The sequence below is a fragment of the Rana temporaria genome, chromosome 3 (genome assembly GCF_905171775.1).
Source record: "Rana temporaria chromosome 3, aRanTem1.1, whole genome shotgun sequence".
NCBI classification, from domain to species: domain Eukaryota; kingdom Metazoa; phylum Chordata; class Amphibia; order Anura; family Ranidae; genus Rana; species Rana temporaria.
Genome location: NC_053491.1, coordinates 470,483,897 through 470,501,310, shown reverse-complemented (window position 1 = coordinate 470,501,310; position 17,414 = coordinate 470,483,897). Strand labels below are relative to the sequence as shown.

The window sequence follows — 17,414 nt, the reverse complement described above, 5'->3', positions numbered from 1 at the left end:
GAAATAGAGCATTGTGTGATGGTGTTTTGTTTGTAATGCTGTTAATGAAGGAATGTTTAGTAATTAGCCTTAGTGTGCGGGTGGGTAGTTGATTGTTCCTTTAATGCCTTGTAATGTATATAAGCTGAGAAGAAACCATTAAAATTGTCTTCATTTGAAACAAGTACAGAGCTGCGTGTCTCGTCTTGATTCTGGGGAAATCGGATGCCTGCTGGTTTGTCTGTGTGTCAGATGAGCTGTCGTGGATGGGATGGAAGGTCGTAAACGGTGGTGACCGTTACAGTGGTGGCACAGCAGTGGGATAATTCCATCGGCAGAAGGACGGCTACAAGGACACAGGATAATGGAGACGCTGTATGAATGGCTGAAGCTCTCTTCCCTCAAGGACTTACTGGAGAGCCGGGGGAGATCGGCCTGCAATCGTAAGAGAAGGGACATTAGTGGTGACCGTTACAGTACACATGAAGAGGGAGTGGTTTGCTGTCTTTGTACACATGAAGAGGGAGTGGCTTGCTGTCTTTGTAAACATGGAGAGGGAGTGGTTTGTTGTATTTATACACATGCCGAGGGAGTGGTTAGTTGTCTTTGTACACGTGAAGAGGGAGTAGTTTGTTGTTTTGTACTTATGAAGAGGGAGTGGTTAGTTATCCTTATACACATGAATAATAAAAAAATAATAATTCCCTGCACCACATTCATCCAATGGTGGCAGAGGGGGTTCTAGCCACCGTGGGCAATTTTCTCCTTCATTTGGCTCTCAACCCCAGGGTTGGGGCCAATACCAAATGCTTGGTCCCCCTAAAACACGTGGGAGAGGATCTTCCTCAGGCCCTCCACCATCTTTGAATCATGGTTATACCACTGGTTATAATAACCAATATGGTGGCACGCGAGAATATCAGACCAACAAAGGGCCTAATTATGGCCCGCCTCCAACCTTTGGGGGTCCTGAGGTGGTCCACTATACGGGTAACTTTGAGCCTGAATATAACATACTAACGCATAACAATTTTTTACCTCTTGGCGATGTAACGAATCATGAAGAGGGGGCTTATGGTCCAATTTCAGGACCTAGTTCTTTTGCTAGTGAAAACATGGGACCTTATGAATTTGGCTATGGTGTGGGCAGTGACCCTAACCAATCCATAGACTTTGACCAACCCCACTGGGGTTTTCCCCGGGTAGGCCAAGGCATCAAAAGAGTCGCAGAGTTAAAAGAGGAACTAGAGGGGGAGGGCTAGGAAGTCCAAAAAGATCGAGAATTTAACAGGAGATGGTATCTTTAACTTGATCTCTCACACCGTGAGTGTATCCGAATTGACTGTTTTGGACTTAAATATGTTCCCCCTAAAAATATTGATAAATTCAGGACATATATGAACATACACAAGTATGTCCGTAAGCTCAATATTCAACGATACATTGCCTCTAATCCCTTCAATCCTTCTGTAACCTCTTCTTTAAATTATGTACACTCTGGTTTGGCCAATGCCTCTGTATATAATCCTCCTGGCCATTTGCCAGCTGCCCTTAGGGTCTTTAGAGATCTGGCCCTGAAGGACCTTGATACTATGAACGTAAAACAAGTACGGTATAGATAAAAAATAGAAGAAGGTATTGACTCTCTATGTAAAAATAACAATTAAGTGATCCGCCCAGCGGATAAGGGTGGAGGGATTGTTGTCCTTAATAAGGCCGATTATCTACAAGAGATGCAACGCATCCTTGGAGACAGAGACACGTATGTCCCCCTTTTACTGGACCCTGGGGAAAAATATAAAAATATAAGAAAGCCCTGATTAAAATTGTTAATATAGGTTTTCATAGAAAAATTCTGAATGAGAAAGAAAAAACTTTCTTGATCCCGAAGACCCCGAGAACACCTATTATGTATTACCTCCCAAAGGTACACAAGAACTCTACTTGCCCCCCGGGTCGTCCCATTGTGAGTGGGATTGACTCAATTACGTCCCGGGTGGGCAAGTACATAGATTTCTTCCTACAGACCCTTGTGAGAAAGGTGCCCTCGTACATTAAGGACACGAAGCATGTCATTAATTTACTTTCAGATCTGAAACCTCCTTCGGATGTTTGGTTGGTGACAGCGGACGTTACGTCGCTGTACACTATTATTCCACATAGTTTAGGTTTGGATGCGGTATCACATTACCTCAATAGGGATAGTGGTTTGGACGCAGAACAAATTTCCTTTATTTTGGAATTATTAGAATTTGCCACTACTCATACTTTTTTTTGGCATGATGGGCAATTTTATAAGCAAGATCGTGGGGTGGCTATGCTAGCCAAATATGCCCCTAGCCTTGTGAATTTATTTATGGCCTTGTGGGAGGAGGATGTCGTCTGTGTTCAGTCTAGGCCCCAGATTCTTCTGTGGGCAGATACATTGACAACATCCTCCTCCTATGGGATGGCACCGAGAGTGATTTATCCCTGTTCATTAAATCACTTAATATTAATGAGCGAGGGATTTTTTTGAGCTATGAGGCCAGCAAAACATAGATCAATTTTCTTGATTTGGTCATTTCTGTTGAGGATGGCAATTTTGTGACATCAACACATTTCAAAACTACTGACAAAAATTCTTATATTTCTAGAGATAGTTGTCACCATGCTTCATGGCTTGAGTCCATACCGAAGAGCCAATACCTACGGCTAAAAAGGAATTGCACTAAACATGCTACTTTTTTGGGACAGGCAGACATTTTAACAGAACGTTTTCAAGCGAAAGGCTATTGCCCAAATTTTTTATCCGATACTTTGGACCATGTGATTGGTATAGACAGAGCGGTTCTGTTAAAGGATAAACCATGCTCTGATTCTGTTAATAAGTTTAAGATCCCATTTGTTACAGATTACTCGTGTCAGTATGCCAATGTTAAGCATATGTTTTCCAAACATTGGCATATCCTAAAGAACGACAATGTTCTCAAAGGTTTGCTACCTGAGAGACCACAGGTTGTGTTCAGGGGACTCCCTTCCCTGAAAGACAAATTAGCTCCTAATGTGTTAAACCCCCTGAAAATACCATTGATGTTTCTTGCGGGCCTATCAGGGTTTTACAAATGTGGTAGGTGTCAGAGTTGCCCTTTTAAACGGATGTAAATCCAAAAGGACTATTGAGTTCAGCTCTAGTTTCACTCTTAAGAGCTTTACTATCAAGCCCTTTATTAACTGCTCAACTGTTGGGGTTATCTATTTTCTAATGTGCCCTTGTGGCCTTCAATATGTGGGCAGGACCAAACGCCCTCTACACATACGGCTCAATGAACACATTGCTAATATTCAAAGTGGCTTCATGGAACATTCAGTTTCAAAGCATTATTTGACTGTTAAAAATCCCCAAAACACTGTTTTTTTGGGTATAGACAAATGTAATGCCCACTGGAGGGGGAGTGACCTAGTGAGAAGTATTTCCAGGTCGAAATGTCTTGGATACATAAAATAAAATGCTACACCCCTTATGGCCTCAATATTGAGGTCGATGTGAACTGATAATTCATAATTGATAATTCATAATTCAACTTTTGATCAATCATGGGTTTTCATACGATTTGACGTAATTGTGGTTTATTGGTATCCATTTGTAATATTAATATTAGTTGATGTGCAATCATTATGGATATGTATTCACATTTATATTATATAATGTTGTCGATATTTACAATATTCATAGTATGTTACTTATTACTTACCAAGGTGGCTTGAGTGGCTATATTTATAGTCTGTCTGTAAAAACTGTAAACTCAAGATGGGTCCCACTCAGGTGCACATCCTATTTTTTATAATGGTTATCATTTTATTATATATTCTTTTAAGTCCTTGATTATGACTATTTTTTTTACTTTTTTTCTATTTTTTATTTTGTGAATGCATTCGAGCACCCTCATGGGTTAACATACAGCCGTGAGTGATGGTTACATGAGGTGTTGTGTATTCACTTCACTTTCATTAACATTGCGGGTGTTGGTATCATTCCTGTGCTCTGTGCCGTTTATATAGTGTAACGTTCTGTTTATATTGGTTGCTGTCGGTTTTGAACTGATCAGTGTTAATACCAATATATTGTTCTTATTTGCCCTTACTCTGCGTGGAGATATTGTATATGTTTTTATTAGAGCTGGCTGGCTTTTCCAGAAGTCAAGATGGCGGATGTGCGGCTGTTCTAGACTCATCTCGAGGCTAGCCCCTCCCTCTGTTTAAATTTATGCGGTGACTCGGAGCGTCTCCTCATCCCGTGATCAAGTCCCTTTTGTGACGAAACGTCGGGAGGCGGCGCTCTTACGTCACCGCGTATACGTGTGAGGACCCGGAAGAGACGGGTACACGCTCCTACAAGCCGGCCGGCTGTTATTTTATGCTGTTTTACTACGAGATTGCTTACTGTTATCGGGTGACCATTGGGATAGTGATTAACTACTTATTCTGACTGCACTGGACGGAGGCTTGATTGCATTCTCGCTGTGGATGGTGGATGTCATTATATTTACGCTATATCTGATCTCTATGAGATCTTTGACTCTGGTAAGGGTCAGTGTTTTCTGTTGGTGGAGGTCTTCTGTTCGTCAACAATCACATCGCATGTGGATTTGCTTCACACTTGGGACTTACTATCTCTTGTTGTGTCTATTAATGGACTGTGTTTATTTTTCACTTTTTCAATTTTTATACTTTGTGCTCATATTTCTGATAGCTTTTATATGCTGAACAGATATTCCTTTAGTATTGTGTCCACGTCACATAGTGGATAATAAGCATTTTTTTGTGTTATTTTACGCGACTCCTTCTTTTTTAATCTTTGTACACATGAAGAGGGAGTGGTTTGGTGTCTTTGTACACATGAAGAGGGAGTGGTTTGGTGTCTTTGTACACATGAAGAGGGAGTGGTTTGGTGTCTTTGTACACATGAAGAGGGAGTGGTTTGCTGTCTTTGTACACATGCAGAGGGAGTGGCTTGCTGTCTTTGTAAACATGCAGAGGGAGTGGTTTGTTGTCTTTATACACATGCAGAGGGAGTGGTTGTTTGTATTTGTACACGTGAAGAGGGAGTGGTTTGTTGTCTTTGTACACATGAAGAGGAAGTGGTTTGTTGTCTTTTTACACATGAAGAGGGAGTGGTTCGCTTTGTTTATACACATGAAGAGGGAGTGGTTTGTTGTATTTGTACACATGAAGAGGGAGTGGTTTGTTGTCTTTGTACACATGAAGAGGGAGTGGTTTGTTGTCTTTGTACACATGAAGAGGAAGTGGTTTGTTGTCTTTGTACACATGAAGAGGGAGTGGTTTGTTGTCTTTGTACACATGAAGAGGGAGTGGTTTGTTATCGTTGTACACATGAAGAGGAAGTGGTTTGTTGTCTTTGTACACATGAAGAGGAAGTGGTTTGTTGTCTTTTTACACATGAAGAGGGAGTGGTTCGCTTTGTTTATACACATGAAGAGGGAGTGGTTTGTTGTATTTGTACACATGAAGAGGGAGTGGTTTGTTGTCTTTGTACACATGAAGAGGGAGTGGTTTGTTGTCTTTGTACACATGAAGAGGAAGTGGTTTGTTGTCTTTGTACACATGAAGAGGGAGTGGTTTGTTGTCTTTGTACACATGAAGAGGGAGTGGTTTGTTATCGTTGTACACATGAAGAGGAAGTGGTTTGTTGTCTTTGTACACATGAAGAGGGAGTGGTTTGTTGTCTTTGTGAGAAAAAAGAGAACGGAGGGTGCACCGACCTAGTGTGATACTGTTAAATGAATTTTATTAAAATTGTTAAAATAAATCATTGTACTCACAAAGTGGAGTTTAAAATCAAGCCTTGAAAGACAATACAGCAGAAGTCCAACAACATCAGCAGGATGCGATATTCGCTTGAATCTACGAGCGATGTTAGGGCTGACGCGTTTCAGGGGCATACCCCTTTCCTCAGAGCTTGGTGGTCTACAGACCTGCAGCTGTAACATTGGGCGCAAGTTCTTTATTCAGAAAGAACTTGCGCCCTTAGTTACGGCGGCGTAACGTATGTGTTGCGGTGTAAGGCCGCGTAATTCAAATGGGGATGTAGGGGGCGTGTTTTATTTAAATTGGGCTTGACCGTTCGTGAAAACATCCCAGTGCGCATGCTCGAAAATCCGCCGCAAAACATCATTGCTTTCGAAGTGAACGTAAATTACGTCCAGCCGTATTCACGGACGACTTACGCAAACGACGTAAAGATTTCAAAACTCGGCGCGGGAACGACGGCCATACTTAACATAGGATATGCCGCACATACCCCTCCTATAGCAGGGGTAACTTTTCACCCCTGAAAAAGCCGAACGCAAACGACGTTAAAAAAAACGCCGGGCGGTCGTTCGTTTCTGAACTGACGTAACTACTAATTAGCATATTCCTCCCGTAAACAAACGGAAGCGCCACCTAGTGGCCATCATGAGATTGCAGCCTAAGATACGACGGTGTAAGACACTTACACCTGTCGGATCTTAGGGATATCTATGCGTAACCTGATTCTATGAATCAGGCACATAGATACGACGGCCGGACTCAGAGATACGACGGCGTATCAGGAGATACGCCATCGTATCTCTTTTCTGAATCTGGCCCCTTCAGTCTAAATATTAACCACTTCAGGCCCAGGCCAATTCTGACACTTCGTTTCTACATGTAAAAATCATCATTTTTTTGCTAGAAAATTACATAGAACCCCCAAATACTATATATGTTTTTTTTAGTAGAGACGCTAGAGAATATAATGGTGGTCATTGCAACGTTTTATCTTGCACAGCAATTTTTTCAAACGCGTTTATTTTGGGAAAAAAAACATGCTTTAAAAAAAACAGTAAAGTTTTTTTGTTTTTTTTTACATAATGTGAAAGATGAAGTTACCCTTCAAAATTTTACACGCTTGTGGAATGACGCCAAACGTCGGTGCCTAAAAATCCCCATAGGCAACGCTTAATTTTACTGGTTACTTGTTTTGAGTTACAGAGGAGGTCTAGGGCTAGAATTATTTTTCTCATTCTAACGTTCATTGCAACACCTCACATTTGTGGTTTGAACACCATTTTCATATGTGGGAGGGACTTACGTATGCGTTCGCTTCTGCGTGCGAGCACACGGGGACAGGAGCACTTTAAATATATATATATATATATATATATATATATATATATATATATATATATATATATATATATATATATATATATATATATTATTGTTAATTTTACTTAATTTATTTATATTTTGACACTTTAAAAAAAAAATGTATCACTTTTATTCCTATTATAAGGAATGTAAACATCCTTTGTAATAGGAATATGGCATGACAGCACCTATTTACAGTGAAATATGGGGTCAATAAGACCTCACATCTCACCTCTAGGCTGGGAGGCCTAAAAAAAAAAAAAAGAAAAACGATCACCACTTCACAGCCGAAGCGGCGGCGTTTTTTTGAATGCAGAGGCCGGGTGTGACGTCATAACATCGTGCCCAGCCTCCAACGATTATAGAGACTCCGGCGACCATCTGGTCTGCTGGAAAGCTCTATGATCAGCATCCGGGGCCGGCACATCCTGTCACTGACTCACTGATCGCACAGGTGAGTCGGTAGAAGCACCGGAAGGCAGCGGAAGGGGGGGGGGCGTCCCCTTTTTCCGCCCGTAGGAACGATGAACAGCCACTATGATCATTCCTATGGTGTAGGGAATCGCCGGCTGAAAATGCAGATATCTGAATGATGACTGTAGCTGCAGCTTTTTTTCAGGGGGAACTTGGGGGAACTGAGTTCCACCACCTTTGGCTCAGACCCTTTGGTGTCTGCTCACCACAATCACTTGTAAACACAGAAGTCTGGTTTCTGTGTTTACAAGTAACAGCTTTGTAACCCCCTGAACTCTACACTCTGTATGTAATGCAATTCTGGTATTTAATGCCCCTTTAAGACCCTACTGTTTGTGAAATCTGAATGGCTCGTGGTTGAGTTCCTGCACCTATTTTCTGAGAAAAAAAGCTCTGGCTGCACCCATCATTCAGATATCCCCCATAGAGCCCAGGACGTCATATGACTTCCCTGGGCCTCAAGTGGTTAATAAAATTTCCTTTCTACGTGATTGGATGGTTGCTGTTGCTATTCCCCCCCACCCCTCCCTCTTCCTTTCTTCCTTCCTTCCTTCTTTCTCATCTAGTCCCTCTCCCCTGTCCTCTCTCCCCCTTTTCCTTCACACTCTATTCCCTTCCTTGCTCTCCTTTACCTAGGGTGACCAAGTGTCCCGGATTGCCCGGGACAGTCCCATATTTTGAAGGTCTGTCCCAGGTCCCGGGCACCTTCATTCCAGGACAATACAGTGTCCCGGAATGAAGCTGACACAGCCAAATCCCCTCCCCTCTATCTGTTGCCCCCAAAAAAGGCCACCACATCGCCGCTTTACTCACTGACAGCACTTGTCCTGGCCGGGAATGTCTGGAGAGACACAATCCCGCCCCCTGCTTGTGATTGGACAAATCATAAATCCCACCTCTTGTGTCTAATCACAGCAGGGCGGAGTAAAGCCAGTGTTGGAACAAGGTAAAACGGGTCTCGGCCAGTCAAGACAAGTGCTGTCAGTGAGTAAGGTGGCGTGATCAGTGCTTGTGGGTAGAGCGCGCGTCCGCCGCCCCAGCTGTGCTGTGATTCATTACAGCACAAGCTGATTTTTGGGAAGGGGGTCCATGAATAGCCGTTTGGAAATGTGGTCACCCTACCTTTACCCTCTAAATGTTCTCTCTATCTGCCATACTGGGCGTTCTTGTGTTCTGCATATTGCTGAAGTTTTATATGCAACTTTGTACTTTGGCTTTTATGATTGATTTGTCGCTTTGTATTGTGCTTGTACTTTGTACATGTGTGTACCTGTATGCAGAGCTTTTTTTCTCAGAAAATAGGTGCAGGAACTCAACCACGACCCCGTTCAGATTTCAAAAACTGTAGAAGGGTCGTAAAAAGGCATTAAATACCAGGATTGCATTACATACAGAGTGCAGAGTTTAGGGGGGGGGGGGTTACACACAGAGTGCAGAGCTGTCACTTGTAAACACAGAAACCAGACTTCTGTGATTACAAGTGATTTTGAGCCAGAGGTGGAGGAAGTGAGGGCCCTGATCCACAGCCGCCGAGGGCAACTTAACTTTTCAGAGTTAAGTTACACTGCCGCAAATCTCCCAAGTTAGGTGCCGATCCACAAAGCACTTACCTGGAAATTTGCGGCGGTGTAACTTAACTCCGTCCGGCGCAAGGCGTTCCTAATACAAATGGGCGATTCCCATTTAAATTCGGCGCGCTCCCGCGCCGGACGTACTGCGCATGCTCCGTCGGGTAACTTACCCGACGTGCATTGCGCTAACTGACGTCGCTCCGACGTCATTTGCTTAGACGTTAGCGTAAATGGCGTCCAGCGCCATTTACGAATGTCTTACGCAAACGACGTAGAATTTCAATTTCGACGCGGGAACGACGGCCATACTTAACATGGCTTAAGAGAGCTAGGGCTGAGCCCTAGTTTTACGCGGCGTAACTAGACGTAAACGACGTAGAATTAGCGCGACGGGCCTGTCGGAACGTTCGTGGATCGCCGTAAGTGTTCATTTGCATATTCTAGGCTGGCCGCAATGGCCTCGCCACCTAGCGGCCGGCCTAGAATTGCATCCTTAAGATCCGACAGTGTAATTCAATTACACATGCCGGATCTTCTCCCTAACTATGGAAAACTGATTCTGTGGATCAGTTCCATAGTTAGGACCAGGGATACGACGGAGTAACAGCAGTTACTCCGTCGTATCTCTTTTGATGATTTGGCCCTGAGTTCCCCCAAGTTCCCCCTGAAAAAAAGCCCTGCCTGTATGTGTTTTTGGCTTGTACCGTTGTATATTTTCAATAAAACGCTACTGACAAAAAAAAATGAAAGAAAGAAATATTAAATAAAATAAAATAAAATAATACATTGTTACAGTGTATTTGCAGACTATGTGCAAGTGTCATTTTACATAGGAGGAGCTGCTCCTATGTACACAGCTCCTGCCATATAATTTAAAGCAATTACTGGCTGTCATTTTGACAGCTGATAATTACCAGTGAGAGCATCAGATGCATCCTAAATACTTTATCGAACTTTTTATGGACATCCGTTGTTTGTTTTTGTTTTTTTACCATAGGACAGCACAGGAAATAAAAGCCTATTTTTTTGCTTCCTTATAAATTCAGGAGCAAAAATGTATCAGTTTTTCATGAACTTTTTAAAAGTCTGACCATTTATCGAAGTTGCCACTTCTGGGTTACTGCCTTGCTTTGTGCACCAGTCCAAATCATTTGGTGAAGGGGGTGATTGTGGTGTGGTGGTTGTTTTCAGGGGTTGGGCTTGGCCCCTTAGTTCCAGTGAAGGGAACTTATAAGGCGTCATCATACCAAGATATTTTGGACAATTTCATGCTCCCAACTTTGTGGGAACAGTTTGGGGATGGCCCCTCCATGACTGCACACCAGTGCACAAATCAAGGTCCATAAAGACATGGAGGAGCGAGTTTGGGGTGGAGGAACTTGACTGGCCTGTAGAGAATCCTGACCTGAACACCTTTTGGATGAATTAGAGAGGAGACTGCAAGCCAGGCCTTATCATCCAATATCAGTGCCTGACCTCACAAATGTGCTTCTGGAAGAATGGTCAAACATTCCCATAGACACCCTCCTAGACAGCCTTCCCAGAAGAGTTGAAGGCGTTATAGCTGCAAAGGATGGGCCAACTCAATATTGAACTCTACGGACTAAAACTGTGATGCCATTAATGTGTGTGTAAAGGCAGGTGTCCCAATACTTTTGGTAATATAATGTATCATCTGAGACAACAGAAGTAACATTTTGTCAGAAAGTCTGACCATTGTCAGAAGGAAAGAAAAAAGGAAATCCAAACTTTGGTCCCTAGAACGAGAGTTAAGGGGAAAACTTCTAATGACGACACCTATTCCAGGGACAACTGTCAAAGAGGGGAGATATCTAACTTCCTATTGCTTCTCTAATCTCTAATCTCTAATACAGGGGGTGAACGTAAATTTCCCCAATGGTACATAGACAACAAAATAAATAAATAACACAGTAGGGGTTTTAATAATTTCACACTCTAAAACTAAAAAATAAACCATTTGGCTATACATACATACTTGTGAGCCCCTAAGGAAAAAATTAGGGAGTTTCCTTTATTAAATTAGTTTTATATGGTCAGGAGTTGGAGTTAACATCTTGATCCTCGCTTCACTACCTTTTGTGTCACCAACCTGGAACAAGCTCATATGGTAGGAGTTCATATGTTCAGGCTCAACAGCAGTGGTGTCACTAGGGTTGGTTTTACCCGGTGCGGTAAAACATGGTGTCACCCCCCCTCTGTCTAGGCTGCCCAGCACCAAGCAGGCAGCGCACGGGCACGGGGCGCACCCAAAACCAGCCCCTGTAAATGATAGTATAGGGCAGTATAGTGGCAGGTTAGGGTAGTATAGAGTATAGAGTGGTTTAGTGGCAGGTTGGTGTAGTGGGGTGGTATAGGACAGGTTAAGGTGGTATAGGGCATGTTGGGTTGATATAGGGTAGTTTGGGGAAGGGATAGGGCAAGTTAGGGTTGCATAGGGCAGGTTGGGGTGGTATAGGGCAAGTTAGGGTGGCATAGGGCAAGTTGGGATGGCATGGGAAAGGTTGGGGTGGTACAGGGCAGGTTAGGGTGGCATTGGGCAGGTTGGGGTGGTATAGGGCAAGTTATGGTGGCATAGGGCAGATTGGGGTGGTACAGGGCAAGTTGGGGTGGCATGGGAAAGTTTGGGGTGGTACAGGACAGGCTGGGGTGGTACAGGGCAGGCTGGGGTGGTACAGGGCAGGTTGTGGTGGCACAGGGCAGGCTGGGTGGTACAGGGCAGGCTGGGGTGGTACAGGGCAGGCTGGGGTGGTACATGGCTGTTTGGGGGGGTACAGGGCAGGCTGGGTGGTATAGGGCTGTTTGGGGTGGTACAGGGCAGGCTGGGGTGGTACAGGGCAGGCTGGGTGATACAGGGCAAGCTGGGGTGGCACAGAGCAGGCTGGGGTGGTACAGGGCAGGCTGGGATTGCACAGGGCAGGCTGGGCATGTCAGCTAAAAAAAAAAAGAAAAGAAAAAAAAATGGGATGGTGTCACCCCTCTAGCGGGTGTCACCCGGTGCGGACCGCACCCCCGCACCTCCCTAGCAACGCCTCTGCTGAACAGTTACATTGTAGAAACGCACCCACATTTTCAACAATGCTCCAAACCACCAAACTATTTCTTTAAAACCAAAATGTATGTCACCATTCAGTGTCCCTAATCACCACCACACTACTTATATGATGATTTTAATTTCTTAACCACTTAAGCCCCGGACCATTTGGCTGACCTAAGACCAGGCCACTTTTTGCGATTGGGCACTGCGTCAATTTAACTGACAATTGCGCGGTTGTGCGACGTGGCTCTCAAACAAAATTGACATCCTTTTTTTCCCACAAATAGAGATTTCTTTTGGTGGTATTTGATCACCTCTGCGGTTTTTATTACAAGAATAGAGCAACAATTTTGAAAAAAAAAAAATATTTTGTACTTTTTGCTATAATAAATACCACCATTTAAAAAAAAAAAAAAAAAGCAATAAAAAAAAAAATTCTTAGTTTAGGCCGATACGTATTCTTCTACATAATTTTGGTAAAAAAAAATTGCGATAAGCGGATATTGATTGGTTTGTGCAAAAGCGTCCACAAAATAGGGGTTTACTGTATAAATGTGACTGGAAGTAAAGGAGATAACCACTAGGGGGCTAGAAAGGGGTTAAGTGTGTCCTAGGGAGTGATTCTAACTGTTAGGGGGTGTGGCTACATGTGACACATCACTGATCGCTGCTTCCGATGAGAGGAAGCAGACGATTAGTGACATGTCACCAGGCAGAACAGGGAGATGCCTTGTTTACAAAGGCATCGCCCCGTTCTGCCGTTCTGTGACCCGATTGCGGGACACCGGTGGACATCGAGTCTGCGGTTTCCGTAGGGACGGACACGGAGACTGTGGCGGACACGCGCACTCGCTAGGGGACAGGATTCAAACGTATATATACATTGCTTTGCCTGCCCATGCCATTCTGCCGACGTATATCTGCGTTAGGCAGTCGGAAAGCGGTTAATTTTCCAAAAAATTGTGACTTCAAAAACCCACAATGCCTTTTACTAAATACCTTGGGGTGTCTACTTTCCAAAAAGGGGCCATTTGGGAGGTATTTGTACCGTTTTGACATTTTAGAGCCTCGTGAAATTAGTCCATCAGTACATAAGGATTTTTAGCTATATACCATAGTTTGTGGACTTCACTTTCCTATGGCATAAATAATATACAATAATGTGGGTTATTTTCACCAAAGAAAGGTAGCAGAATACATTTTGGGCTAAATTTCTGAGGAAAAGAACAAAGAGACAAAGAAAAACAAATTTTTAGTCTTTTTTTAATTTATTTTCCAAAAAATAGAAAACCCAAATGGTGATTTTATTACCACAAAGAGAAAGCTCTAGTTGCGTAATCAAAATAATAAATAATTTAGTTTGGGTACAGCGTTGCATGACCGCACAATTGTCATTCAAAGTGCGACAGGGCGGTAAGCTGAAAATTGGCCTGGGCAGGAAGCAGGGCTGATCCTAGGCAGGTGCGTGGGGTGCAGTGCACCCAGGTGCCACAGAGGTGGGGGGACTGAAGCATAAGAGTGCTCCCCTCCCTCCTGCTCCTCCTTTCCTTGTCCGTGTCCAGAGGCGGCTCTCTCAGCCAGTCACCGCCGCCGCCACTGTGTTTCCTGCCCAAGCCCGTCCCCCCTCCCTCCTTCTGTCAGAGGAGGAGAGCGAAGCAGCTGCTGTCTCTGTGAGAGAGACCAGCCATGCAGTGACGTCACTGGGGGGGGGGGGGGCAGTCCGTGCCTGATGTGTTCTCCTTGTCCGTGTTAGGGGAGCAGCTCTGTGTTTGAGTCGTTGCCATAGAAACACTTGTACAGGGGAGGAGTTGGTAAGATGACCACATTCATGTGGGGGCGCCAGAAATATTTCTGCACCCAGGCGTCTGTGACCCTAGGATCGGCCCTGGCAGGAAGGGGGTAAATATGTCCGGTATTGAAATGGTTAAACTTGGCCTGGAGAACAGTAAGGCCCGGTACACACGAGCAAACATGTACGATGAAAGCGGTCCGTCGGACCGTTTTCACCGTACATGCCTGCCAGAGGGCTTCTGTACGATGGTTGTACTAACCATGGTACAGAAGTCCGCGCGTAAACACTACGCGGGGCGTGTCCGCGTCATCGCCGCGACGATGACGCGGCGATGACGCGGCGACGTGGGTGGGCCTGCCATTTAAAGGCTTCCACGCATTCGTCAAAGTCATTCGACGCATGCGAGGGACGGCGGGCGCTCGGACATGTATGGTAGGTCTGTACTGACGACCGTACATGTCCGAGCGGGCAGGATTCCAGCGGACGGTTTTAAAACACGTCCAGGAATATTTGCCCGCTGGAAAAAGGCCCGCGCCTACACATGACCAAACATGTATGCTGAAACTGGCCCGCGGACCAGTTTCAGCATACATGTTTGGTCGTGTGTACGGGGCCGTAGAGTTACTGTATACCTTCATTTATGTCATATGTTGTCTTACATATTGAGGTCCTCAGAGCTACTAGGATATCCCGATTCCTTAAACTGTATATGATTGGGTTAAAAAGTGGGGTCACTATTACGTATAGTAAAGAGAGAACTTTGCTCACACTTGGAGAATGACCTGTTGATGGGAAAAGGTAAACACTCATTAGAGTCCCATAATACATACAGACAACAGCCAGGTGGGAACTGCATGTGGAGAAGGCTTTCTGACGCATGTTGTGTGATGCTATCCTCAAGATGGCAAAAGATATGAAGACATAGGTGGCAACAATGAAAATAAATGGCAAGACAATGACAGGAACTGAAAATATGAAGGCCTGGGCTTTTACCGTGGTCGTGTCCGAACAAGAAAGCTGTAATATGGGGGACAGATCACAGAAGAAGTGATCTATTACATTGGGTCCACAGAACTGCAAGTTATAAACCAGAATGGTGATAAGTAAAGTTACCAGGAGGCCGGTTAACCAAGGCCATAATGCCAAGTTGAATTGAAGCTTGAAGTCCATGATGGAGACGTATCTCAATGGGTTACAAATGGCCAAGTATCGGTCAAAAGACATTACGGTGAGAAGAAAACATTCAGAGTTGGTTGAAGCTGAGAAGATGTAAAACTGAGTCAAACAAGCAGAAAAAGACATTGAGCCACCATCTTTCATGATGACGGAAAGCATTTTGGGCACAATGTTGGTGGTGGAAATGACTTCAGAAGAAGACAGAAGGCTGAGGAAGAAATACATAGGAGTGTGCAGTCGGCTATTAACGGACACCAATACTACAATCAGAAAATTCCCCGTTATTGTCACCATGTAGATCAGAAGAAAGATAACGAAGAGCAAAACTTTCAGATGATGAGTGTTCTGGAAACCTAGAAGCAGAACTTCAGCAATTCTTGTCTGATTTTGACCATACATATTACCGGAGAAATCGTTTCACAGGTCCTGTAATAGAAAGCAGTTATTGCCGACTGATGAATCTTAAGCCTCATACATACGATTGGACTTCCATCAGACTTTTACGTGGATTTTGCTCCTAAGGGCATTGTCCGTGAACTTGGTATGCATACACACGGCAACAAACACGAACGTAGTGACGTAACAGACGTACTACAGGTTTTTTCTGCTCTTTACCGCCACCCTTTGGGCAACTTCTGCTATTGTCTGATGTTTAGCATTGGTTCTGAGCATGTGTGTTTATACTTTGGACTTTAGTCCGATGGACTTGTGTACACATGATTGGATGATCCTCCATCGGACAAATGTTGCCAGAATGTTTGAGAGCATTCACAGCGAACATTTGTCCGATTAAAAACCGAACACAATTGTCCGATGGAGCATACAGACGGTTGGATTGTCGGATAAAACACGTCTTTTGGACCGTTGTTGTCAAAAAGTCTGATCGTGTGTATCGGCCTTAACCACTTGATTATCGGCCCATTGTAATATGACGTCCACAGATGGGATCTCCCATCCTGGGTGGACGTCATATGACGTCCTAGGCTTTGTGAGGGGATATCTGAATGATGCCTGCAGCGAGAGGCATCATTAAGATATCATTCTTTTGTGCCCGCGATTCTGTGCATGATAAGAATAATCATAGCGGCAGTTCCACCGCTTGATCTTTCTTATAGGTGGCGGGAGGGGACATCTTATAGGTGGCGGGTGGGGGCTTCTCCGGGCTCTCCCGTGCCATCGGGGGCCTGGAGAAAGAATTGTCCGGCGCGGGATGGGAAGCATAGAGATGACTGGTGACCAGATGGTCACCAGTCATCTCTATGACTGTCGGAGGCCCGGGCACGATGTGATGACTTCACTCCCAGGTACCCGGAAGTAAACAAAGCCGTGATTGTGGCTAGTAAGCATGAGATGCTTTCCAGCCTGGAGGAGAGATGCGGGGTCTTATTGACCCCGCATCTCTCCATAAAGAGGACCTGTCACACACCATTCCTATTAAAAGGGATGTTTACATTCCTTGTAATAGGAATAAAAGCGATAAAAAAATTTAATAAAAAATAAAAAAAAAGTGTAAAAAAAAAAAGGTAAAAAAAATGCTTTAAAACACCCATGTCCCCGGTAGCTTGGACTCAAGCGAACGCACATGTAAGTCCCGTCCACATATGTAAACACCGTTCAAACCACATATGTGAGGTATCGCTGCGTGCGTTGGAGCAAGAGCAACAATTCTAGCACTAGACCTCGTCTGTAACTCTAAACTGGTAACCTGTAAAAAATATATTCCCCATTTAGTCCTATGTGAGTCTCCAATGTCATAGCCAGAATGAGAGGGACATTGAGAAAAAGTGATACCTCCCCTCCACAGTGGTAGTTGACAGTGTCCTACTCATGCTGGCTGTGTATGAGGAGCTGTCAGGACCGGGATCGGAAACCACAACCTCTGCTGCATCTGGCAGTATCTCTTCTTGCTGAGCCATCTGAGATACCCTGTTTTTATCTATTGGACGATGCTGCCTCATGTTTGTTTTTCGTGAACCATGAACTCCTTGCTCCTCCCAATAACTTCCTATTTAAAGCGGTTGTATACCCTGTTATTTTTTTTATTTTTTTGTACACCTGTAAAGGAAAATCCATAATGAGCTAGTATGCACCGCATACTAGCTCATTATGAAATACTTACCTTAAAACGAGGTGAAGAGAAATTACCTGGTCCACGCCAAGCGAGATGTCATCTTGCTCCGGCGTGTCTTCCGGG

At 44.2% G+C, this 17,414-nt stretch overlaps 1 protein-coding gene across 1 annotated transcript; it reads right to left on the bottom strand.

Annotated features, from left to right (window-relative positions):
* Positions 1–14,665: 14,665 nt before the first annotated feature.
* Positions 14,666–15,619, bottom strand: LOC120930642 (olfactory receptor 11L1-like). Its single transcript, XM_040341819.1, has one exon. It carries the CDS (start codon positions 15,617–15,619, stop codon positions 14,666–14,668), a length of 954 nt encoding a protein of 317 aa, XP_040197753.1.
* Between the last annotated feature and the right edge of the window lie 1,795 nt (positions 15,620–17,414).

Excerpts from the sequence above, each read along its gene's own strand:
- LOC120930642 (XM_040341819.1), bottom strand. The coding sequence starts at position 15,619 with ATGTATGGTCAAAATCAGACAAGAATTGCTGAAGTTCTGCTTCTAGGT.